The 26,892-nt window shown below is 39.3% G+C and overlaps 1 protein-coding gene across 2 annotated transcripts in view; it reads right to left on the reverse strand.

Moving 5' to 3' along the window:
* The window catches only part of EML6 (EMAP like 6), a 523,485-nt gene that overhangs the window by 466,284 nt on the left and 30,309 nt on the right, over positions 1-26,892 (reverse strand). For both annotated transcript variants that reach the window (XM_033938328.1, XM_033938329.1), the window contains exons 3-4: positions 21,142-21,240; positions 7,745-7,813 (exon numbers count right to left, since the gene is read on the reverse strand). In XM_033938328.1, coding sequence (XP_033794219.1) covers positions 7,745-7,813; positions 21,142-21,240 — 168 coding nt within the window. The remainder of the gene's footprint in view (positions 1-7,744; positions 7,814-21,141; positions 21,241-26,892) is intronic.

The following is a 26,892-nucleotide window of genomic DNA, read 5'->3' on the forward strand; positions in this document are numbered from 1 at the left end:
GACTCCTCCGTCGCAGCGGGACAGCAAGGCGGTCTTCGCTCATCCGGGGACAGAATGACAGCCTCAAAGGAGAGATCCCGCACCTCAGCCTGTGCAGTCTCTCCAGCTGTGGCACCCTCCGGTTGTAACTTTCGTGAGCCGCGTTCTACAAAGACATCCATCGGACCCAATGGTGCTGCTGCCTCAACGGGGAACACCCGAAGTTTAGACTTTCTTTTTACCATAACTCTAGGAAATCCACACGATGAGCACGACGGCGTCTCCGCAGCTACTCCCAATCCGCCATCTTAGGTAAGCTCCGCGATTTGGTGCTAATTTGGAGTTGCATATAGAACTATTTATGCCCCTACTCTGGAAATAGTGCACCTAATTTTTCTTGCATGGAAATCCAAAGGAAGGGTGGATGACATGTTGGGGCATTCCAAGTTTTATTATGTGAACTTTACAGAACAGAGCAAAATTACTCTCCTGTAGCAATGTTATCTAAAAACAGCAGGACATATATTCTCACATATGGATGATATCATTTGACAGTGCCCGGTGCAGACACTACCCAGCATTCTATAACTTTAAGAAGCCTTTGACAGTGTCACACCATGCAAGTGTCTTCCTGCGCAACATGAGCACACAGGATCAGCAGTACACTAACAAAGCTAAAAGAATACAAACTTAGGAGAGGTGGGAGGGAATGTGAGAATACATGTCTTGCTGTTCTTGGAGAACATCTGCTACAGGTAAGTAATTTTGCTTTCTCCGAGGACAAACAGGACACTGTTTCTCACACGGCTTATCGAAAACAACAAACAAGGACAATAGGGACTTCCAACGGCAAGGACAGCCAGAAACCAATCAATTTTAACTTATATTTAGTCTTGTTATGAGGATGTAGCCTGGAACAGAACAAAAATGGGTCTAAGAGAGTAGAATTGGATTCTAGACACCAAACAAATTCTGCAGAACTGTCTGACCAAATCAATTATCGTATCAAGTACTCTGTCCAAGGCAGTAATGAGATGGGAATGTGTGAACTGAAGATCATGTTGTAGCTTTGTAGATCTCTTCAATGAAGGCTAATCTTAAGTGAGCTATTCACATAGTTATGGCTCTGACATTGTGAGCTATGACATGATCCTCAAGAGTCATTGGCTACAAAGCGCCTGACTGCGACCCTGTATACCCCAACAGGGAAGGTGTGTCATAAGATATAGTAAGAGATCCATTATCATCCGAATCTCCCTCTGAAAGGTCTCCTAGACCCTGGCTAGATGTAGTTATTGAGACAAATACACCCTGGGAGCCTCTGCCCCCTCATGCGGTGTTTGAAGCGCTGCCAGACTTCTCCTTGGAAGGAAGGCTTTCCTGAAAGGCTTTCCACATCAAATAAATAAATTATGGGGAAAAAGCTGTATTAGGCAATGTTGAGTCTCTAGTAGATAACTCCAGTTTGTGTCTCTTGGGCTCTGCGGTCTCCGCACGGGACAACCACTGTTCTGGGGATCAGAAAGAAAAATGTCCCGAATGGGCTTCCTGACCATTCTTTGTCCCTAGAATGCAAAGGAGAGGCTAGGTTGGACACTCCCGCCCCCCCCCCCCCCCTTAATGCTGCCTGGCACATGGCGCAAGGACATTTTTTGGGCACACAACTTGCACATTGCTGGCATGAACTAGGGACAAAGGAGCCTGGGGATTCAATCCATGCAAGTTTTGAGCCAAAACAATGTGTTTTAAAGCTTCTAGAGAAGTTTGAAAAAAAATCTGGAAATATTCACGACGACCACCGTCACAGCATTTTGGCGTCAAAAAATGCTTTAAAAACACCAAAACCAAAAATAAAAGCCAGTGATTTTAGAGGTTGGGAACACATGGGAATGAATTTTGCTGCATTGTTTTGTATGTTATTAAGTCTTTACCCTCATTCTGTTATTAAGTCTATACCCTCAATCTGTATTCTCCAATGTCATGTACCTTCCTGGAAATGTCCAGTTCTCTTCTTATGTAATCCGCTTTGAACCGCAAGGTACAAGCGGAATAAAAAAATCACTAATGTAATGTAAAATGTAATGTAATGTAATAATCAGCGGTTCAGTGCGGTTAACAGCTAAGAGAAACTAGCTATTTGTAGTATGATCATAATAAATTAAACAAAATATTTACCAAACAAGTGGGTTTTCAACGATTTTCTAAAGACTAGATAAGAGGTTGAGATTGATATGTAAGTGCTAACTTTTTTGTCCCACATAGCTGCCAAATATGCTAAATTTTTACTAAGAAATCATTTATAAACACATCTCTTTACAGATGGAAAGTCAAAAAATTGTATCATATGCAAGTGCTTTCTAGTAGTAAAATTGAAGTAATCCAAAAGGTAGCTAGGTAAAAGTTCATTCAAAACCTTAAAACATAGACAACTACCAGCACCAATTTAATTTCAAATGTTTAATTATTTATACACTTGTTGTAAGATGGAAAAATGAATAATTTAATAAAAATTTAAAAAAACATACACAACTAAATTTGAAAACTATTCTGGCTTCTATTGTCAATCAGTATAGTCTATAATCACAGCAGGAGGGATGCCCAGTCCCCCCTACCAACAAAATTCCCCCCTCCGCAATTTCACCTGCCCAATCCCTCCACCTGGACTCCCCAAGGGGTGGTCTTAGGCAGTGTTTTTCAACATGGCCCTGGAGTAGCTCCCTTGCTAATTGGGTTTTCAGGATAACCACAAGGAATATGCATGAAAGAAATTTGTATATAGAGGAGGCGGTGTATGCAAATCAAGTTTGTGCATATTCATTGTGGATATCCTGTAAACCTGATTGGCAAGGGGGTACTCCAGGACCGAGTTGAGAAACACTGGCCTAAGGGATCTGGCCAATCAGAATCTTATCGGAATCTTAGGCCACTCCCAGTGCATCCCCGAAAGATTCCGGTTCCTACAGGAGAGGCCTTAAGCACCTGGACCAATCAGGGTCTTAGGCCCTTCCTGGGGCATCCCAAGATGCACTGGGAAGGGGCAGGCCTGCCATTCCAGCGAAGTCAGGTCTGCCAGCCGGACGGAGGCAGGAGTCGTCCAGCGGGCCATCTAAAATAGGTTAGAGGGCGGGTCTGGGTAGGGGTGGGGGGTCCTGGTGGGGGTGGTCTTGGGGATCCGGTTAGGCAACCTTTGGGGGTATGGGGGGTATTGGCAGGAGGGACTGAGCATCCCTCCTACCGGCAAACCTGTGGGGAAGGGTGTTGGCAGGAGGGACTGGGCATCCCTCCTGCTGCAATGCTTGCAGTGGGGGAGGGCGCAGGGGATCACAGCAGGAAGGACTGCGCATCTCCCCTGCCATGGAAAATTGCAGGGGGTTCAGGAGTGTCGGCTGGAGAATGGGCATCTCTCCTGCCACGATCATTGAGGGGGGAGTGGACGATTCCACAATTCTCTAACCAGTGCTGATGACAGACGCCGATTAAAGAATCGTGCCTTTAGGCGAAGGACTGGTCCAAATAAGATTGTCAAGTGATTTGTTAAAATTTTATGTTTGATTGATTATTATGCACTTGTTGATGGATTTGAAAATGAATAAAGAACTTTAAAAAAAAAAGGTCTTGTTTTGGGCATTTGGGACTTGGGGGAATTTTTTTTTTTTAGAATAGGACTTAAAGGTAAACGTAGTGGCAGTCTGCGTGATTAAACGCCTGAGTATACAGGAAGGCCATTCTCGGAAAAAAAAAAAAACCCAACACATTGTGGATTTTTTTTTTTTTTTTTCCCATTATTTTTTATTTTCAAATTTTTCATAAAGTGTACAAAATATTAAAATACAATTGATGAATACACAATATCACTTTTATATCTAATACATCATATTTCTAAATATATTTTTCCCCCTCTCCCTCCCCCCACCCTTCTATTACTTTTCAATCATACATTACATATTATATACCATATTATAGCATATTATGTAAATATTATTTTCACTATCTCCCCTCTATGTGTGTCACAAAGAAGATATTGAAAAGAAGAAAAGAAGAAGAAAAATCCTACTATTTATTCATTGCAATATTTTGTCAATGGCCCCCATATTTTTATAAATTTAGTATATGTCCCTCTTTGTATTGCTATTGCTCTTTCCATTTTGAATATATGACATATTGTATTCCACCAAAATGTATAATTTAGGTTGTTATAATTCTTCCAATTGTTGGTTATATGCTGAATGGCAACCCCTGTCATAATTAATAAAAGCTTATTATTTTCTGGTGAAATTTGACTTTTTTTTCTCATCATCATTCCAAATAACACTGTATCATATGATATTGCTATATGATTTTCCATCAATTTATTAATTTGTGGCCAAATTGCATTCCAAAAACTTTTAATGTAGGGACAATGATATAGTAAGTGATCTAACGTCCCTGGTTCTAGATTACAGTGCCAGCATTTATTGGACTTAGAACTATCTAATTTTTGCAAACGTGTAGGGGTCCAAAAAGCTCTATGTAATAAAAAGAACCAAGTTTGTCTCATAGATGCTGACACTGTACATCTCATTCTCCAAGACCAAATTAGTGGCCATTGAGATGCATTAATTTGATGTTTAATCTCAATGCTCCAAATGTCTCTTAGACCATTTTTTGGTTTTTTATTCAAATATCCAGATATTAATTTATACCACAATGCGGCTTGATGTCCTAGGAAGTCTGCTTGAAAACATAAGAACTTTAAACTATATTGATTATTCAATGTTTTCCATTCAGGGAACCCAACCTGAATGGCCTGCTTCAATTGCAACCATTTAAAACTTTGTGTTTTACTTAGACCAAATCTATGTTGCAATTGTGAAAAATCCAGCAGTTTTCCTTCTGAAATAACATCATCTAGAGATCTAATGCCTGCAATAATCCAGTTCTTCCAAAGGATTTGAGCTCCGCCAATTTTGATCTTGGAGTTTATCCATATAGATTGATTAGTTGATTTGTTTATTGGGATAGGTGTTAATTTACTGATAAACCTCAATGTTTTCCAAGTATCCATTAATATTTTATTTTCTCTGTATCTTCTAGGTATGTTAATACTTGGAAGATGAACTAAATTTAGGGGAAACATAAGGCGCCATTCCAAATACAACCAATCTGGTGCATTATCTATAAGTTCTGGGAGGATCCAATACATACCTTGACGTAAAATATAGGCTTGATGGTACCTATAAAAATTTGGAAAATTTACCCCTCCCTCCTTAATTGATTTTTGCAAAGTTACTAAAGCTATTCTAGGTGTTTTACCAAGCCAAAGAAATTTCGTTAAAATGCTATTAAGTTTTTTATAAAAGGACCCCTGAAAATAAATAGGTATCATACTCATTTGGTAGCAAACTACAGGCAACATCATCATTTTAATAGTTTGAACTCTCCCCCACCAAGAAATATGTAATGGGTTCCATTGTTCGCATAACTCCGTAACTTTTTTTAATACAAATTTTTCATTCTCTTTTACAGTATCTTCAATTGTATTTTTAACTTGAATGCCAAGATATTTAAATCCTTCTTCTTTCCATATGAACGGAAAAGCGTCAAATAATCCTTTTACACAATGAACATTTAAAGGTATAATTTCAGATTTATTCCAATTAATTTTATAACCTGAAAATTTACCAAACTTATCAATTAATTCCAATAAAGAAGATAAGGTAGATTCTGGATTTCTCAAATAAAGTAAAATATCATCAGCATAAGACGAAATTTTATATTCCATATCAGAATATGGAATACCCTGTATCCCCCCTGTTTGCTGTATTGCTAACAATAATGGTTCTAATACAATATCAAATAACAAAGGAGATAAAGGACAACCTTGTCTAACTCCCCTCTGCAATTGAAAACCATCAGATATCATATTATTAATATTTAATCTTGCAATCGGGAAGCTATACAAAGTTTTTACCATTTGTATAAATCCAGAACCTATACCAAACCATTCTAAAGCCTGATACATAAAATTCCATTCTACCCTATCAAACGCTTTTTCTGCATCCAAGGAAACTGTAAAAGCCGGTTCATCCATTTTTTTGGATAAATTTAACATATGAAACAATAATCTAGAGTTATTAGAGGAATGTCTTTTAGCAACGAAACCCGTCTGATGCATATCTATAATATGTGGGAGAGCTTTAGCTAATCTCAAAGCCAAAATTTTCGCCAAAAGTTTATTATCCACATTTATTAAAGATATAGGCCTGTAGTCTGAAACCAAAGTAGGATCTTTATTTGGCTTAGGCAAAATAATTACTATTGATTCAGCCATAGTACCTTTAATATCACCTTTTATAAGTTGTGTCTGATATAAATTTAGTAAATATGGGGAAAGGACATTTTGAAATGTTTTATAAAATTCTACTGTATAACCATCACCACCTGGAGCGGATCCAACTCTAAGAGATCTCAACGCTGTTTCTAATTCTTTTAATGATATAGGTTCATCTAAACTCCGTTTATATGATCAGGAACCTTAGGTCCAATAATTAAATCTAAAAAATTTTTACCATCTTTTTGCCTCTCCAAATAAGGCTCGGAAGAATACAGGTCCTTATAAAATTTTAGAAATTGCTTTAAAATTATATCCGTTTGATTGGTTATTATACCATTATCATCTTTTATCCCATTTATATTAGTTCTTCTTTTTTTTGCTTTAAGATAATTTGCCAATAATCTTCCCGCCTTATTAGAATTTCCATAATACATTGCTTGTTTGGAAAACAAATCTCTTCTTATCATTTTTGAAGTTAATTCATTATATTTACCTTTTGCTTTCAAAAGAGCTTGCAATACTTCATGTTCCCATTTACTTATCAATTTAGCTTCTAATATTTTAATTTCTTTTTCTAATTCTATATATTGCATTTTAATCTGTTTCCTAACAAAAGCTGAATATGATATAATATTACCCCTCATAGTTGCTTTAAATGCATCCCATACGTTCTCAATAGATGTATCCTCCACTAAATTTATTTGAAAGAAATCATTAATTTGTGTTTTAAAATTTTCCAAAAATTTATCATCCACAAGCAATGCATTATCAAATCTCCAAAGAGGTCTACCCTTTTCCAATTGATCCAATTGTAATTCTATCCATACTTCCGCATGATCCGAAATGATAATAGGATCTATGGAAGCTTTAATCACCTGTTGCACCTTATTTGTTGAAACAAAAATATAATCTATTCTTGAAAATGATTTATGAACCTGTGAACAAAATGAAAACTCCTGATCATTAAAATGAAGAATACGCCATATATCTTTCAAATCACATGATTGTGCCAAATTATCTAAACCTAAAGATTTTATACTTTTACCTGGTTTTTTATCCAATAATGGATCCATTACAGCATTAAAATCTCCAGCCACCACTAAATTAGAAGTAGCCAGTGGTAACAACATACTCTGTAACTTTTTAAAAATGTTTTTTTTGAGAATGGACATTTCCCTACTGCCTACTTTGGGCGCCTAGGGCCTTAGGCCAAAAAGGGACAAACCTTTTTTTTTTTTTTTTTAAATTATGCCCCTCATAGTGTAGATGAATAAATATAAAATTTAAGATCCTCAGCTGAATATTCTAATTTTCAAAATGCACATAAGTAATTTACACCATGATTTATGTGGTTGAAAAAAAATGTGCAAACTTTTGAAGTTAGTCACCCTACTGAATATTAACTCTCAAATTCTCTAATTAAAATACACTAATATAATAGAACAGATTTACCTTGATATGTTTCACCCCACAGCTAACAAGCCTGTTCAGCTGATATGGATCCCAGGCAATATCAAAAATCTGTTAAAAAGCATATTTAAAAAATTTACATCAATAAACTCTACCTTGGTCAGTTGGGTGTGAGCCACATTAGAAACAGATCACATCTTAACAAGCTATTTTAAAATTTATTTATTTTTTCAAATCTATTTCTGATTGTTATAATAGGTGCTACACTGGAAGCTCAGAAGATTCTCATGTTGCTCTTCAACTTTGCTTATCTCCTCAATGGAGGTTAACCTCAAGTGAGCTACCAACGCAGTCATGGCTCTGACATTATAAGCCATGACATATCCCTCAAGAGTCAGCCCAGCCTGAACGTAAGCAAAGGAGATGCAATCTGCTAGCCAACTCAATAAATTGATGGTTATCCCTAGCCTGTTGGGGGTCAAAATAAAACAAAAAGCTAGATGGACTGTCTATGGGCTTTAGTCTGCTTCAGAAAGAAGGCTAAAGGTAAGGTATGTTAAGCACTTTTGCTAGGATGGGCATGTGGTTTTGGAAAGAATGGTGGCAATGACTGATTAAGACGGAACTCCAACACTACCTTAGGAAGGAACTTAGGATTTGCTAGTCAGAAAATGTTTCTCGGTCTTATGGAAACTCTGAACCATTAAAAAATATTTTGATTTAGCATCATTTCGTCTGCTAGTTCAGTCTTCCATCTTAAATATGCTCGACTATTGCAATATTATTTATTTGGGTACATATAAGAAAACACTGAAAAGGCTTTGAGTTATTCAAAATTCAGCATATTACTCCCTATTCAAAAACTACGTTGGTTACCGATGGAGGAAAAAGTTTTGTTTAAATTTTCTTGTATCTGTTTTAAATCAATATTTGGTATGGCTCCTGAGTACCTGGTCTCTCATTTTTTTCTAGACCGTTTTAACAGGTCTACACGCAGAGTCCGTATGTTCAACAGTCCAACAGTAAATTCTTGTCGCTTTAAAAGATTTCTGGATAGAACTCTTGCATTTCGGGCAGGTGAACTGAATGACTGGTTGAGTAATATTATTATACGTGCTGCATCTTATTTTACTTTTAGAAAATTAGTAAAAACACAGTTGTTTGATCAATTTGTAACCTGATTTGCTGTTTTTAATCTTTTATCCTTTTATCTTGTATGTATTTCTAATTATTTGTATTGTATTTTTTTCACTGATTGTCCAGTACTTCTCACTGTAAACTGCCTCGAACTATTATGGCTTTGGCAGTATACAAAAATAGCACATTTACTTACCATAACAGTTGTTATCCAAGGACAGCAGGCAGCTATTCTCACATATGGGTAACGTCATCCACGGAGCCCGGATGCAGACAGCCTCGCAAGCAGACTTGCTTGTAGAAACTCAGAAGTTTCGAGTCTGCCGCACTGCGCATGCACGAGTGCCTTCCCGCCCAGCACAAGGCGAGTCTCCTCAGTTCAGATAGCTAGCAGAGAAACCAACCAGGGGAGGTGGATGGGTTGTGAGAATAGCTGCCTGCTGTCCCTGGATAACAACTGTTACGGAAAGTAACTGTGCTTTATCCCAGGACAAGCAGGCAGCCTATTCACACATACGAGGGAACTCCGAGCTAACCAGAATGGGATAGTGGGAGTGTTGGCAACTTAGGAGAATACATTTTGTAATACTCTGGCCAAAATGGCCATCCCGTCTGGAGAAAACATCCAGACAATTATGAGGTGAAAGTATGAACCGAGGACCAGGTGGCAGCTTTGCAAATTTCCTCAATAGGAGTGAATCTGAGGAAAGCTACTGAAGCCACCATTGCTCTGACTTTGTGGGCTGTGACTCGACTCTGTAGATGCAGTCCAGCCTGGGCATAGCAAAAAGAGATAATAATAATAATAACAGCTTATATACCGCAATACCGTGAAGTTCTATGCGGTTTACAAGCAGCCATCCAGTTGGAGATGGTACACTTTGAAATTGGATGTCCCAACTTGTTTGGATCGAAGGAGACAAAAAGTTGAGGAGCAGATCTGTGTGGTTTGGTGTGTTCCAGGTAGAAGGCCAAAGCACATTTACAGTCCATAGTATGAAGAGCTGATTCTCCAGGGTGAGAATGAGTCCTTGGAAAAAACACTGGAAGTACAATAGATTGGTTGAGATGAAATTCTGAAACTACTTTAGGTAAGAATTTAGGATGAGTACGGAGGACCACCTTGTCATGATGGAAAACTGTGAAAGGTGGATCAGCAACTAAAGCTTGCAGCTCACTGACTCTTCGAGCAGATGTGAGGGCAATGAGAAAGACCACTTTCCAAGTGAGATATTTCAGATGAGCCGTAGACATTGGTTCAAATGGAGGCTTCATCAATTGAGCAAGATCAACAATGAGATCCCAAACCACTGGAGGCAGTTTGAGAGGAGGTTTGACATTGAAAAATCCTTTCATAAATTTGGAAACCACAGGATGAGCAGAGAGGGGTTTCCCTTCAATAGGCTGATGGAAAGCAACAATTGCACTAAGATGGACTCGGATTGATGTAGACTTGAGGCCAGAGGTAGACAAGTGCAAAAGATAATCCAAGACAGAAGCCAAGGAGGTATCTCGAAGCTCCATGTCATGAGAGATGCACCATGTAGAAAATCTCGTCTATAGCTGTGATTGGAATGGCAACTCCTGTCTCCACTGAGATTAAGTCATGTGTTGAGTATCAAGTTTCCAAGATTATATAAGGACAATAAGATTTTGCTGGACACGTGGCAGACATTAAAATATATAAATAATTTAACACCCATTCCAATTCATAAGTCCACCTATCAGTCCCTATGGCTTAACTCCAAGATTCAAATTGGCGGGTTTAAGATCATCTGGAAACATTGGATGAAAGCGGGCATACTTACTCTGGACAATGTAATATCTGATGTAAAGCTGCTTGATTTTTCACGATTGTAACATAAATTTGGTCTTAATAAGTCACAAAAATATAGATGGTTGCAGTTGAAGCAGGCCATTCAGGAAGGGTTCCCTGAATGGAAAAATCTTAAAAATCAATATAGCTTGCCGATCTTATGTTTTCAGGCGGACTTTCTGGGGCAGCAGGCCGCTTAGTGGTATAAATTGATATCTGGATTTTTTAATAAGAAACCAAAAACTGGTCTTCATGACATTTGGAGCATTGAGATAAAGCAACAGATTACTGCGTCTCAATGGCCACGAATATGGACTTGGAGGATGAGATGTACAATGTCAGCATCTGTGAGACAAACTTGGTTCTTTTTATTGCAGAGTGTTTTGGACATAAATTAGATAGTTCCAAGTCTAATATATGCTGGCATTGTCATCTTGAAGCAGGAACTTTAGATCATTTAGTATACTATTGTCCCTTGATACTGCAATTTTGGAGGTCTATTTGGGACCAAGAAAATCCAGTGGTTTAACTTACGATACTATTTGGTACTCTTATGAGAACTTAAAGTCAACTATCTGCGAGTAATAACAAGCTTCTATTAGTAATGACAGGGGTTGCCATGCAGCTTATTTTGAGAAACTGGAAAAACTGGGATAGGTTAAGTTATTCATTTTGGTAGGAAACCCTATGTTTTACTTATAAAATGGAACGTTGCTTGGCCATACAACAGGGACAATTTAAGAATTTTATGGATGTTTGGGAGCCATTGGCTAAATATTTTAAGAGGAATAATTTTTCATTTTGTGGACATGTAAACATACACATCCTGGGGGTGGTTGGGGTGGGGAAATGGGAATGGAAATTATACTGATATAGGAATTTATGAATAGTTTCATGAAGATTTTAATATATTTGTATTGGGTGGGAGGGAGGGGATAAAAATAATAAGAGCATTAATGTTCTGCATTTGTTGTGCTTGGTTTGTGATTCATTTGTTGCACAATTGTAGCTTGAAAAATCAATAAAGATTTATTAAAAAAAAAAAAAAAAAAAAAATCTAGTCCATTTTTGGTGATAGCATTGTCTAGTGGCAGGCTTTCTAAAAGCCTCTAAAATATCTCTTACAGGTTGAGAAAACTGAAAAGGAGTTATGTTGAGAGATACCAAGCTGTCAGGTGTAGAGACTGCAGGTTGGGATGAAGTAGAGATCCTTGACTCTGTGTAAGCAGAGATGGAAAAACTAGTAGAAGGTATGGCTCTCTGCTGCTCAGTTGAAGTAGAAGGGAATACCAAGGTTGTCTCGGCCTCCGAGAAGCTATCAGAATCATGGTGGCATGATTGTTCTTCAGCTTGACCGGAGTCTTGAGAATAAGAGGGAATGGAAGGAATGCATACAGGAAGAGATTTGTCCATTCCAATAGAAAAGCATCTGCCTTGAGGCGATGAGGAGAATATATCCTGAAGCAGAACTGAGACAGTTTGTGGTTGTGGGAAGATGCAAAGAGATCTATCTGAGGAGTTCCCCACTAAGAAAAAAATGTGATGAAGAGGCGAGGAATTGAGTGTCCATTCGTGAGGTTGCAGAAGACGACTCAATTTGTCTGCTAGACAGTTTTTCTCCTCTTGAATGTAGACAGCTTTCAGGAAGGTGTTGTGGAGAATTGCCCAGCCCCAAACCTTAAGAGCTTGTTGACAAAGGGAGAGAGATCCTGTTCCTCCCTGCTTGTTGACATAGTACACGGCGACTTGGTTGCCCATCCAAAGGAGGATTACCTGGTCATGAAGATGTTGAAAAGCTTTGAAAGCATTGAAGATCGCTCTGAGTTCCAACAGATTGATGTGATACTGATGATCCGTTCTGGACCAGTGGCCTTAAGTACGGAGACCGTTGAGGTGAGCCCCCCAAGCATAGGTCGAGGAATCTGTCGTGAGGACCTTCTGATGAGGTGGCGTCTGAAACAGTAAACCTCTGGAGAGATTGGAAGAGAGCATCTACCAACAGAGAGACTGTCTCAAGGAAGGAGTGACTGTAATATGTCGAGAGAGTGGTTCGCAAGTCCACTGAGATGCCAGGGTCCACTGAGGAATTCAGAAGGAGTCACGTGAACTGTGGAGGCCATGTGACCTAGTAGTAACATCATAGTAACATAGTAACATAGTAGATGACGGCAGATAAAGACCCGAATGGTCCATCCAGTCTGCCCAACCTGATTCAATTTAAATTTTTTTATTTTTTTTTTAATTTTTCTTCTTAGCTATTTCTGGGCAAGAATCCAAAGCTTTACCTGGTACTGTGCTTGGGTTCCAACTGCCAAAATCTCTGTTAAGACTTACTCCAGCCCACCTACACCCTCCCAGCCATTGAAGCCCTCCCCTGCCCATCCTCCACCAAACAGCCATACACAGACACAAACCGTGCAAGTCTGCCCAGTAACTGGCCTAGTTCAATATTTAATATTATTTTCTGATTCTAAATCTTCTGTGTTCATCCCACGCTTCTTTGAACTCAGTCACAGTTTTACTCTCCACCATCTCTCTCGGGAGCACATTCCAGGCATCCACTATCCTCTCCGTAAAGTAGAATTTCCTAACATTGCCCCTGAATCTACCACCCCTCAACCTCAAATTATGTCCTCTAGTTTTACCATTTTCCTTTCTCTGGAAAAGATTTTGTTCTACGTTAATACCCTTCAAGTATTTGAACGTCTGAATCATATCTCCCCTGTCTCTCCTTTCCTCTAGGGTATACATATTCAGGGCTTCCAGTCTCTCCTCATACGTCTTCTGGCGCAAGCCTCCTATCATTTTCATCGCCCTCCTCTAGACCGCCTCAAGCCTTCTTACGTCTTTCGCCAGATACGGTCTCCAAAATTGAACACAATACTCCAAGTGGGGCCTCACCAATGACCTGTACAGGGGCATCAACACCTTCTTCCTTCTACTGACTACGCCTCTCCTTATACAGCCCAGCATCCTTCTGGCAGCAGCCACTGCCTTGTCACACTGTTTTTTCGCCTTTAGATCTTCGGACACTATCACCCCAAGGTCCCTCTCCCCGTCCGTGCATATCAGCTTCTCTCCTCCCAGCATATACGGTTCCTTCCTATTATTAATCCCCAAATGCATTACTCTGCATTTCTTTGCATTGAATTTTAGTTGCCAGGCATTAGACCATTCCTCTAACTTTTGCAGATCCTTTTTCATATTTTCCACTCCCTCTTCGGTGTCTACTCTGTTACAAATCTTGGTATCATCTGCAAAAAGGCACACTTTTCCTTCTAACCCTTCAGCAATGTCACTCACATACATATTGAACAGGATTGGCCCCAGCATCGAACCCTGAGGGACTCCACTAGTCACCTTTCCTTCCTTCGAGCGACTTCCATTAACCACCACCCTCTGGCGTCTGTCCGACAGCCAGTTTCTGACCCAGTTCACCACTTTGGGTCGTAACTTCAGCCCTTCAAATTTGTTCAACAGCCTCCTATGAGGAACTGTATCAAAGGCTTTGCTAAAATCCAAGTAAATTACATCTAGTATATGTCCTCGATCCAGCTCTCTGGTCACCCAATCAAAAAATTCAATCAGGTTCGTTTGGCACGATTTACCTTTTGTCTCGCTAAGAGTGAAGAACGGGAAGACACTTTGTGACCGAGTTGCAGAAGAGCATCCAGACGTTGAGGAAGGAATGCTCTGAGTTGGATAGTGTCCAGAGCAGCTCAGATGAACTGTAGATTCTGAGAGGGCTGAAGTTGGGATTTGGGAAAGTTGATTTCGAATCCCAAGCTTTGTAGGAACCACGTAGTCCATTGGGTCGCTACAATAACCCCCTGATATGTTGAATCTTTGATGAGCCAGTTGTCTAGGTAGGGAAACACCTGAAGACCATGGCTCCTTAGAGCTGCTGCTACCACCACTAGGCACTTGGTGAACACTCTGAGAAATGATGCCAGGCCAAAGGGTAGCACTCTGTATTGATAATGCAGATTCCCCACCCAAAATCTGAGGTATTGATAGAAGGCCAGGTGAATGGGAATGTGAGTGTAAGCCTCCTTGAGATCTAGAGAACATAACCAATCGTTCTGATCTAGAAGGGAATAAAGGGACGCCAGGGACAACATGCAAAATTTTTCTTTGACCAAAAATTTGTTGAGAGCCCTGAGATCCAATATGGGCCGCAGATCGCCTGTCTTCTTCGGAACTAGGAAGTGACTGGAGTAAAACCCCCTGCTCTGCTGTTCCAGAGGAACTTCCTCGATGGCACAGAGATGAAGCAGAGCTTGAGCTTCCTGAAGAAGGGCAGTCTGGGATGGATTGGAAGGATACTCTCTTGGAGGAAGATCTGGTGGAACCTGAGTGAAATGAAGAGAGTATCCTTCCTTGATTACTGACAACACCCAGAGGTCAGATGTAATGGTCTCCCATCGATGGTAAAAATGATGGAGATGACCTCCTATGGGGAGAAGGGATGACAGAGATAGAACAATGGAGGTTAATCTCTGTTTGAGACAGTCAAAAAGGCTGAGCAGCCTTAGGTGCAGCAGAAGGCTGAGATTTCTGTTGCTTCTGTTGCTGTTGTTTCTTGGGGGGTGCTCGAGTGTAAGGAACCGCCCTTGGAGGATAGCACCTCTGGAAAGATGGAAGAGGTCAAGAATGTTTTGCAGGAGCTGGCTTTGGCTTTGGACTGACAATTGAAGCAAAAGATTTTTCATGCTCAGACAACTTCTTGGTGGCAGCCTCTATGGATTCATCAAAGAGGTTATTGCCCTCATAAGGAATATTAGCCAGACGGTCCTGATGATTGGGGTCCATATCAATGGTGCGAAGCCAGGCCTGGCGGTGCATCGCTACCGAGAAAGCAGTGACCCTGGAAGAAAGTTCAAAGGCATCATAAGATGATTGGAGAAGATGTAACCGGAGTTGCGCCAAGGTAGCAGAGAGCTCTAGAAACTCCACATGTCTATGTTCATCCTTCATAAAACTTGGAAGATGATCAATCAAGAACTTAAAATAAGTCGTGAAGATAAAAGGAGTCTCCAGATTTCATTTGAAAGTTTGAGACAAAAGCCTGTTAAGAGGAAGCTTTAGTGACTCTGCAGGAGGTTGAGACAGATGCATTTCTTCTAAATAATCCTTAGCAAATTTAGAACCAGCGTCCAACTTAATATCCAGGTCAGCCATTTGATGAAGAAAGGAGGAAAAGGACAATTGATCCGCCAGAGCCCTGCCTTGAGAAGGACTCGATGACCTTGAGGCGCCTTGAGTGGAGAACGAAGGTGAAGCCTCTCTGGAGTATTGATAACCCAAGGAATAAACAGACTTGGAGGAGGCATTCGAATCAGCTGAATTCTCAGGGTCTGGAATTGGAGATCTCAATCGAGGAGTTGGAGGCCTCGAAGAACTGGAAGGTCTGGATTGAGGCCTGGACAAGGAAGACTTTTGTGCAGAAGAAGACCTGTGCTTCGAGGGATGCCTCGATGAGGGCCTCGATCTATGACGAGAGTGCTGCCTCGAAGTAGGTCTTGGGTGATATCGATGAGACTTCGTCCTATGCCTGGAAATGGGCAGTGCCGCTGGTGAATGAATAGGGCTAGAAGCTGTAGATTGAAACCCCACAGACTCATTGGGTTGGATCGAGGAATCTCGAAGCACTCCCAAAGACTCGGCTCCTTGTATGGAGTGTGAGGATTCCTGTCGAGACACTCGCAAAGACTCGACTCCTTGCATAGAGTGTGAAGATTCCAATCAAGACACTTGCAAAGACTTGACTCCTTGCATAGAGTGTGTAGATTCCAGACCAGACATTCGCAAAGACTCAATTCTTTGCATAGAGTGTGAAGATTCCAATCAAGACACTCGCAAAGACTCGACTCCTTGCACAGAGTGTGTAGACGCAGCTCGAGGCACAGGCAGGGACTCGACCTCGTGGGAGACTGCCGATTGCCCAAGCTGGACTGCAGGAGGCAGAGTCAAGGCAGGACCGTATTTGCTCAGTAACTGAACAAATTGTTGCTCTAACTTGGTCTGGAGAGAAGCCTGCAAATGTGGATCCGAGTCTGAAACTGGATCACTTGCTGAGGCTATAGGCTCCGAGAAGGAAGTAGAAGCATGCTTGGACTTAGATTGATGCTTGGATAACTTGAGGACCACCACAGAAACCTTCTGCTTAGGTATCTGACCTGAGGGAAGCTCAGGGGAAGATAAAGCAGGTGTACTCGAGGCCAAAGATTATCTGAACGAGGAAGGTCTGATGAGACTCGAGGTCGGGGTTGTGGAAACAGGAGGACCTCCGGTTGAAGTCTTGACTGAATCAGAAATCGAGGTCAAAGGTGTAGCTGAAGAGTCCATCCAGAACAGCTTTTCCACTTGAACCAGACAACATTTAAGGGCTTGAGGTTGAAGAGTAGCACAGCGCTCGCATGACTTCGGACTATGGTCAGGCCCGAGGCAACGAAGACACCAGCGGTGTGGGTCCGTGAGGGAAATCGCATGCTGACATTGGCTACACTTCTTGAAGCCCGTGACTGGCCAGGACATAGAAGGGAAGATAGCCGCTGCGAAGTCAAAGCCCACAGGCTGCAGGCGTGCAACCTGCCCCGCCAGTCAGTCGATGAAAAAAATAAAATTAAAAAAAAAACCCAGAAAATAAAGAAAATAACACAGTGATTCGCGTCAAAAAGAACACAAACCGTGGTGAAGAGAAGGCACAAAGCGAACAAAGTTCAGCGCAGAGCGTCAAAGACAGACTTCTCAGCTCCGCGGAAAACTGAGAACTGAGGAGACTTGCCCTGTGCTGGGCGGGAAGGCACTCGCGCATGCACGGTGCGGCAGACTCAAAACTTCTGAGTTTCTACAAGCAAGTCTGCTTGTGAGGCTGTCCACATCCAGGCTCCGTAGATGACATCACCCATATGCGAGAATAGGCTGCCTGCTTGTCCTGGGATAAAAATTATTATTATTATTATTATGATTACATTCCAAAGCTTTTTATATTCCAGAGCCTTATGAGTTCCAGGCGGATTATAATAAAGCAGATGACCAGAAACAAACCTGGTTAAACAGGCAATATTGAAAAAAATCATAAAAACAATTAGTTCAAAAATTTCTTGAATAAAACTGTTTTTAAAAGCTTTCTAAAAACAAAATAGTTTCTGATCTAACAGGAAGAGGAAGTTTATTCCAAATAGTCGGAGTCTGATAATTAAAAGAAGCACTAAGTTGATGGAATAGCTTAATTGATTTAGGCGAGGAAAACTGTAAACAGAATTGATTTTGTTGTATATGACCCTGTCTACCAATCATTAAGGAAACTAAATCCAGCAAATAAGAAGGAGCTAGGTCGTGTAAAATATTAAAAACCAATACACAGAGCTTGTAAGTTATCCTAGCAGAAATTGGTAACCAATGTAATTGAACAAAGTAAGGTGTAATCCTTTCATATTTGGGAATCGAGAATATAACTAACTGCAGTATTTTGAATAGTTTGTAATCTCTTTAGGAGTCTTGTACAATAATCCAATTCTGAAAGAATTAATGACTGGACCACTAGTGAAAATGCTGAAATATCAAAACATTTTCTGACTAATCTTAATTTCCTTAAAAGCCCCAACATTTTCTTACTCACTAAATTAACTTGATATTCCATAGTTAACATATTATCTAGTTGAACTCCCAATACTCTAGTTTGCATTTTGAACTTATAACTAATCTGACAGAAGGAGGACAAAAGATCTGATCTAGCCAAACCTGCTGGACCCAACCAAAGGAGTTTGGTTTTTTCTGTATTTATCTTCAAATTATGAGCAATAATCCATTGTTCAACTGTAGTGAGAAAACATTTCAACATCTTCCAATCAGAATCCTTACTATTGAAAGGGAAAAGAATGCTAATATCATCAGCATAAATATAACTGGAAATATTTTATCTTTCAAGTTTTAAACCTAACAAGTGCATCATAATATTAAACAATATTGGGGATAGGAGAAGAGCCCTGCGGTACACCACAATCCAATGACCAGCTAGTCGATAAACAACCATTCATTTTAACCCTGTATGATCTATGGGATAAAAATCCTTTAATCTAATTTAATACTGAACCTTCCAAACCTCAATCCTGTAAGATCTGTAATAGAGAATGACATGGGGAAAAATTCTGTCCCTGTCCCTGGACCACCATCCTCTTCACTGCCCTGTCCCCGCCGTCCCCTTCACCACCCCGTCCCTGTCTCTGCCGTCCCCTTACCGCCCCATCCCCGTCTCTGCCGTCCCCTTCACCGCCCCGTCAACGTCCCCGCTGTCCCTTTCATCGCTCTGTCTCCGTCTTCAGCGTCTTCTCCTCTCCATCCCCCCACCCCCAGCACCCTTCACGCGGTCCAGCAGCTCCCTCCCGCCAACCAGCCGTGCATTTCTCTCCCTCCCTCCCTCTTACCTTCTCTTGTGGCGAAACTGGCAATTTGTATAAGGCTATGCGCTGTGTTACAGCAGAAGCCTTGATGTCGCATCGGGTTGCCTGCTAGAAAAGTCTCCTTTGATGCAACCGGAAACAGGAAGTTGCGTCAGAGGAGATTTTTCCAGCAGGCAATGCGACGCAACTTCAAGGCTCCGGCTGTAATACAGCGCATAGCCTTATAGAAATCGCCAGTTTCAACAAGAAAAGGTAAGGAAAAAGGAGGGAGGGAGGGAGTTGGCCTTGTTCTCGATCTCGCGGTGACCTTTTTTTTTGGTCACCGTTTTGCGGGTAACCCGCGGCTAGCTGCGGGTAACAACCACCGTGTCATTCTCTAATCTGTAATAGTTTGTGATCAACAAGATCAAATGCACTTTAGAGATCAAATTGAATAAGTATTGCAGTTTGACCTAAACTCAAAATAGATCTGTCTCTAGCTACTAAAGAGCAAAGCAATGTTTCTATACTATATAATCCACTCTAAAGCCAGATTGGATGGAGTGGAACAAATTATAATGTTCTAAATATTTAGTCAATTTGTTTGTAACCCAACTTTCCATAAGTTTTGTAAACAATGGAATAGTTGCAACAGGCTTATAATTTGTAGTATCCTGTACTTTCCCATTTGGATTTTTTAGTATAGGGGTTAAAATAATATGGCCAAACAAAACATCAGCTACTAAGGCCTGAAGCTAACTGTGCAAGTTGAAATGACAACAACAAAAACAGGACCTTCCAGGTCAGGTACCTCTGCAGACATGAGTCTAATGGCTGAAAAGGAGCTTTCATAAGCTGAGTGAGGACAACATTGGGATCTGAAGACACTGTGGGAGGTTTGAGATGGGGATTTGTGAACATCAAACCTCGCATGAAGTGAACTAGAGGCTGAACAGAGATGGGCTTGTCCTCTACACAAGAATGTAAGCACTAATGACAGAGAGGTGAACCCTTACAGAAATGGTCTTCAAATCAGACTCAGAAAGGTATAAGAGGTACTCAAGCAGATTTTGTATAAAACAAGTAAGCAAATCTAGGGACCTACCTTCATATCAGCGGGCAAACCTTCTCCATTTAAATGAATCTAATCTAATCTTCCATTTGTGTGTCGCACAAACCTTTGCAGGCTCTAGGCAACTTACAGTGAAAAGGAAAGAGAGGGGGAGGAGGGGACCGGGAAGGAAGGGAAGGGACAGGAGAAAGACATGAAGGAGAGGCTTAAATAGTGGGAGGAGAGATGGAAAGAAGTTAATAGTATCAATTGTCGAAGAGAAGAGTTTTCAGCTTCTTCTGGAATAAGGTGTGGCTGGTTTCCATTCTGATTGTGGGACTCGCAAGAACTGGCAGCAGCCATTCAGCAAGCAGTACAGAGCTGGGCGGGAACTCGAGAAGCACAAGTATCGTCCAGCCACATGAGATCAAGCAATAACAAAACTGGGATGTTCTTAGATGACAAGGGCTGCACACATGCTACACTGAAAGGATCATCATGTGTCTACTCTTCACCGAAAGGTCATCTGTGATAGGGATAGGGATGCAATTATTTCCCATGAATGGCAAATTCCCAGTAATTGAGGGTAATAAGCTTGCATTAAGTCTTTTTGAATTGTTGGTTTAATTATCACACTAAATGTGACAATGACGAAAACATAACAACAAACTATTCTTAAGACTACTAGCATGGTGTTGTAATATTGTGGTATCATATAGGAATGCCATCTTTTACTGTGTGTGTTGTGATCAAGATTTATTGAGGGACGGAAAAGGGAATGAGGCTATAGTCCCTTCACTCAGTGCTAACATGAAAACATTTTGAACCACGTACGTGTTATATTGTGTGTTATATTTACTTTTAGCATGTTTATAAGAATGGCTGCACTTTACTGGCCAAGCCATAAAACTTTGTGGCAATTTACCATGCAAATTAAATTTATACTATCAAGTAAACAAATACATTTTTAGTACAAGTTTTACTGTATAAGTCCCTAAATTGACCTTCTGAACTTTAAGTGAAATCTGGTTTTATGTTTTTGTATAGTTACCCTGTCTGAATGACCAGTAGCCGTTGCTAGTACTTTCCCTTTCTTCCAGTCCCAAATACAGACTGTGTTCTTGGCATCTAGTCCCACAGAGGCCAGCCGCTAAAAACAAAGAATAATAATTCTGTTAAAAAGAAAGACATATGAACAGGATTTTCTATTTATGAGAAACACAACTTTATTTATATTCAAGCATATATCAAATGACTGGAATTCTGTTACTGCCTCCCTGCAGCAGTAATAGAAGAGAACAGAGTTAATTTGGAACTTTCAAGAATTAGCCTGAGATATGTTGGGTTGGTCCATCTGTAGCTAGATTACTGAACACACCTTGGTTATACTTTTCTTTTATTTAGAGTACCGTATATACTGTAAGTGGACTAATACTATGAACTGCAAGTGCCAGAATGCTTTTTTACGTGTTTTATGCTCCTTTTTCCTACCACCTGTTAACCACATGCTGATGATCCACAGTCTCAGATTATTTCCTCCATGATTCTGTGACCGAACTGCCAAAAAGGAACACAGGCAATTCAACTCCTCATAAAATAACCCTCAGTTCCTATGTGCTAGTCTGGTCCTCCCTTCAGATGCTTTTTCCCACCCACCACACTCCAGAATCAATATTTATGTTTAAGACAACTCCCCTTCTCAATGGCAGGATAGAAAAGAGCTTTCCTGCTGGTGCAATTTACTGGAATTTCAAAAAGGGTGAATTATAGCAACCTGACACTTGAAGGACTTTTTGTTAAGGAGGGAATAAATGGGATGTCATTATTTACTGCTCATTTTTTATCTGTGTCTTTTTGGAAGATTTAACTGGTTAGTGATGATAAGCAATTAAGAACATAAAAATTTCCATACTGGGACAGACTGAAGGCCAATCAAGTCCAGTATACTGTTTCCAACAGTGGTCAACCCAGGTCCCAAGTACCTAGCCAGGTCTCAAGTAGTGAAACAGATTTTAAGCTGCTTATCCTAGGAATAAGCAGTGGAATTTCCCCAAGCCATCTCAATAATGGCCTATGGACTTCTCTTTAAGGACATTATCCAAACCTTTTTTTTAAACCCCACTAAGCTAACTGATTTCACTACATTCCCTGCAATGAATTCCAGAGTTTAATGACACATGTGAAGAAATATTTTCTCAGGTTTGTTTTAAATCTACTACTTAGTAGCTTCATTGCATACCCCCTAGTCCTAGCATTTTTGGAAAGAGTGAACAAGTGATTCACATCTACCCTTTCTACTCCACTCAGTATTTTATACATCTCTATCATATCACCCCGGAGCCGTTTCTTCTCCAAGCTGAAAAGCCCTAGCCACTTTAGTCTTTCCTCATAGGGAAGTCTTCCCATCCCTTCTCTCATTTTTGTTACCTTTCTCTGTACCTTTTCTAATTCTGCTATATCTTTTTTGAGATATGACGTCATATCTCAAAAAAGATATAGCAGAATTAGAAATATTCAATATTCAAGGTGCAGCCATACCATAGAGCAATACAAGAGCATTAGAATTTTTCATCCTTTTTTTTCCATTCCTTTCTTGATAATTCCTAACATTCTATTTGCTTTCTTAGCCACCGCCTCTTCATATGTGTTTCTTTTTCCTTAAATGTTTCTTTTTCTTTTCTTAAAAAATTTGTAGTTCACCCCTTTTGCCTTTTGTACCAGTGTGTAATAGAATGCCAAAATTTGTCTATATTATCTTGTTTTGTCCTCCCTAATTTGTTGCTATTTTAAAAACAATTGTTATACGCATTGAAATATATGATATTGCGTAGAAAACAAATCCCAATAAACTTGAAACTTGAACTTGATTAAGCTAAGGCTTTCAATGTATTCTCAACGATAACACCTTAGATCCTTTTCCTGGGCAGTACCCTGCATCACTTAACTATAGTTCGGGTTCCTCTTTCCCACATACATCATTTTGCACTTGAACATATTAAATGTCATCTGCCATTCTGATGCTCAGTCTCCCAATATCACAAGATCCTCTCGCAATTTTTCACAATCCTCTTGCAATTTAACAACATTGTGTCATAAGCAAATTTAATCATCTCACTGTCAGCCTAGAGGCCTATGGGAAATTATATCAATCTGACCCTGGCATGGGAAGGCAGATAGACCCTTAGTGCAGGGAGACTGGGTTAAGTATCCCTGATATGTTTTAAGTTTCCCTGATTGAATCATGACTAGCTAAAAGGTGTTAATGTCTGATTAAGAGACAATTAGGACAATGGTGCACAGATCAAGCCAGAGACTGAATCCCATCACCATGCTTGCAGATGTCACACTCTCCTTTGTCAATTAAATTGACCATTGTCTCAAACAGTTTGCAAGTTCTAAACCGAAAGATACTGGGAGATACAATATTTTCTCTAGTCAGAATAAGATTCCAAGGTATAAAAGCCTGCTCTCTGCTCTATCAATATATCTCTCTTTTTCTATCAAGCTATCAGGAGAGGGGTCTTGGCCCTCTATCTCTCTTTCTATCTAGCTATCTCTTGGCTCTTTGCTTGGCACTCTGGTTCTGTCTTGGCTATCCTTCCCTTTATCTATGGAACACGAAACATCACCCCATCCCCCTTTCTCTCTCTCTCTGCCTTTCCCTGAAACTTCACACTTCCTTCTGGACTCTGTAAGGCAGCAAGACTGTTTTGCTCTCTGCTTAAGTGTAATGCTCTCTGCTTAATTGTAATGCTTATAAATATTACTTTTCTGTAAGACTATTTCTATAATATATATTCTTTATATAATCACCTCTGGCTATGCTTCTTATTTGATTCTATCCCTAATGAAACTTCTGTGAAGGTATTGAACTCGGGACCGCGGATTGTAAGGCCGTGTCAAACATAACCCCCTCCAACCTAACATTGTGGGGGTGCGACCATCCTTACATTTTATTAAACTGACACTCACTAGTTATTTCCATCTCTAGATCATTGATAAAAATATGTTAAAAAGCATCAGTCCTAGCACAGACCCTTGGGGAACCCTACTATTTACCCTTTTCCACTGAGAATATTGACCTACTCTGTTTTCTATCTTTCAACCATTTCTTAATCCATAACACTGGTCAACACTCAATTTGGTGCCTCAAATGTTAGTTTCAAGTTTCAAGTTTCAAGTTTAATTTATTTTGATGTATCGCTTATTACAAACTAAGCGATTAACAAAGTATAACAATCATCGTTAAATTATATAATATTGAACACTAAAGGGGTAAAATAACGGCAAAATAATATTTCTTTAACTAATAGGAATTTAACACACAAAACAATATTGACAGACTATGACACATATGGAATAAACATAAGGAATTAAAGTTACAACAATATTTTCCCTAAAAAGGGAGAAAGAGAGGTCTGAAAGGGGAGGGAAAAAAACAATGGGGAGGGATTGAAGGTGCTCAGATCGAAATTGGCAGTGAGGCAAGTTTAGAGATCAAAAGAAATTTTGAAAAGAAATGTTTGTAAATTGGTTTTGAATTGGATTAAATTCTTATTTTTCCTGATATATAAAGGAAGAGAATTCCAAGTAAGAGGAGCCACTACAGAGAAAATATCGTGGCGTTTTGTCCCTACTATTTTTAGAGAGGGAACCATTAATAATTCTTGGGATTCGGAACGTAAAGAGCGATTTGAAGAATGGGGTATTAATAAACGGTCTATGAATTGTGGTTCATTATTATTTAGTGTTTTAAAAATAAGTAGAGCTATTTTATAAGTTATTTCGATTATTTATGGGCAGCCAATGTGATTTTATTAGCAGAGGTGTACGTGGTCGTATTTTTTACCATTGTGAATTATTTTGTTGCTATGTTCTGTATAATTGTAAACGTTTTTTTTTCTTTTTGAGTAATATTATGTAGCAGAGAGTTACAGTAATCTAGTTTTGTTATAACAAGAGAGTGCATTTAGAATATCTTAAAGATTGTGGTTTCTAAATATTTTGTCATTGAACGGATTAAACGGAGACGACCTGTTTCTGGGTATATTTGACCTGCTGATTCCAAAAATGGCACCAGTTTTCTTCTATCAGCTCTAGTTTTTGAGATACAGAACATGTGCCACATACCACTCTTCAATCAGGATATTTTTATTTATTTTTTTTTTTTTTTTATAATTCTTTATTCATTTTTAAACTTTCAACAAGTGTACAATATAAGTAATACATAGATTTACTAACATCACTTGATAAATCTATCAAGATCATAACAAAGGTATATATATCTAAACCCTTCTTCCCCCCTCCCTTTCCATACAATTATTTAATTGAATCAATCTTTGTCTATTTCTTTTTTTTTACATTTTTATTTATTTATTTTTTTTCATTTATATAAACCCTCCCCTTTCCCTTCCAATCATAAATAATGTTAATAAAATGGTGTTTATTCATTACAAAACAATGTCAATGGCCCCCCATATTTCATTAAACCTTTTATAATTTCCATTTTGTATTGCTATTGAACCGTTCCATTCTATATATGTGACATAGTGAATTCCACCAGAAATTAAAATTAAGTCTTGTGTGATCTTTCCAATTTGTAGTAATATGTTGCATGGCAACTCCTGTCATAATCAATAAAGTTTGTTATTACTTGCGATATCTGACTCTTTTTTCCTCATAGATATGCCAAATATCACAGTATCATAAGTTAATGCTACAGGATTATCTAATAAAGAATTTATTTGATCCCAGATCGATTCCAAAAGGCTAATATATAGGGACAGAAAAATAAAAGATGATCCAAAGTCCCCTACTTCAAGCTTACAATGCCAGCATCTATTTAGACATTGAACTATTTAATTTTTTGTAATCTAACAGGGGTCCAAAATGCTCTATGCAAAGAAAAAACAAGTTTGTCTCATAGATGCTGACAGTGTACATCTTATTCTCCAAGACAAATTTGTGGCCATTGAGTGCCAAAATTTGATGATTAATCTCAATGCTCCAAATATCCCTAAGACCATTTTTAGGTTTTATTATTAACCAATTCACTAATAACTTTATACCACTGTGCGGCCTGGTGACCCAGAAAATCTGCCTGGAAGCATAAAATTCCATGCTGTATTGAAAATTTAAAGTTTTCCATTCAGGGAACCCTGCTGAATGGCCCTTGCTTCAATTGCAACCATTTATAAAATTGTGATTTATTCAGTCCAAATTTATTTTGCAATTGTGTAAACTCAAGCATTTTTCCATTTGAAATAACATCATTTAAAGTTCGTATTCCTGCATTTAACCAATGCCTCCAGACAATCTTAGTTCCGCCAATCTGAATCTTGGAGTTTAGCCATATAGATTGATTTGTCGATTACTAATAGGAATTTCAGTTAAATTACTTACATATCTTAGAGTTTTCCATGTATCTAATAAAAGTTTATTTTCTTTATACAATCTGGGCATCTTGATACTGAGAATGTGACAAAGATGTAAAGGAGACAGGAGTCGCCATTCCAAGTATAACCAATCTGGAGTGTATTCAATGAGATCTGGGAGGACCCAATACATACCTTGACGTAAATATAGGCCTGATGATACCTATAGAAATTTGGGAAATTTACCCCACCCTCCTTAATTGATTTCTGTAAAGATACCAAGCAATTCTAGGTGTTTTGCCAAGCCAAACAAACTTAATAATTATTGCATTCAATTTTTTTATAAAAAGAGTTCTGAAAAAATACCGGAATCATACACATTTGATAGCAAACCACAGGGCAATATCATCATTTTTTATGGTTTGAAC

This window comes from Geotrypetes seraphini, chromosome 3 (assembly GCF_902459505.1).
Source record: "Geotrypetes seraphini chromosome 3, aGeoSer1.1, whole genome shotgun sequence".
Lineage (NCBI taxonomy): Eukaryota > Metazoa > Chordata > Amphibia > Gymnophiona > Dermophiidae > Geotrypetes > Geotrypetes seraphini.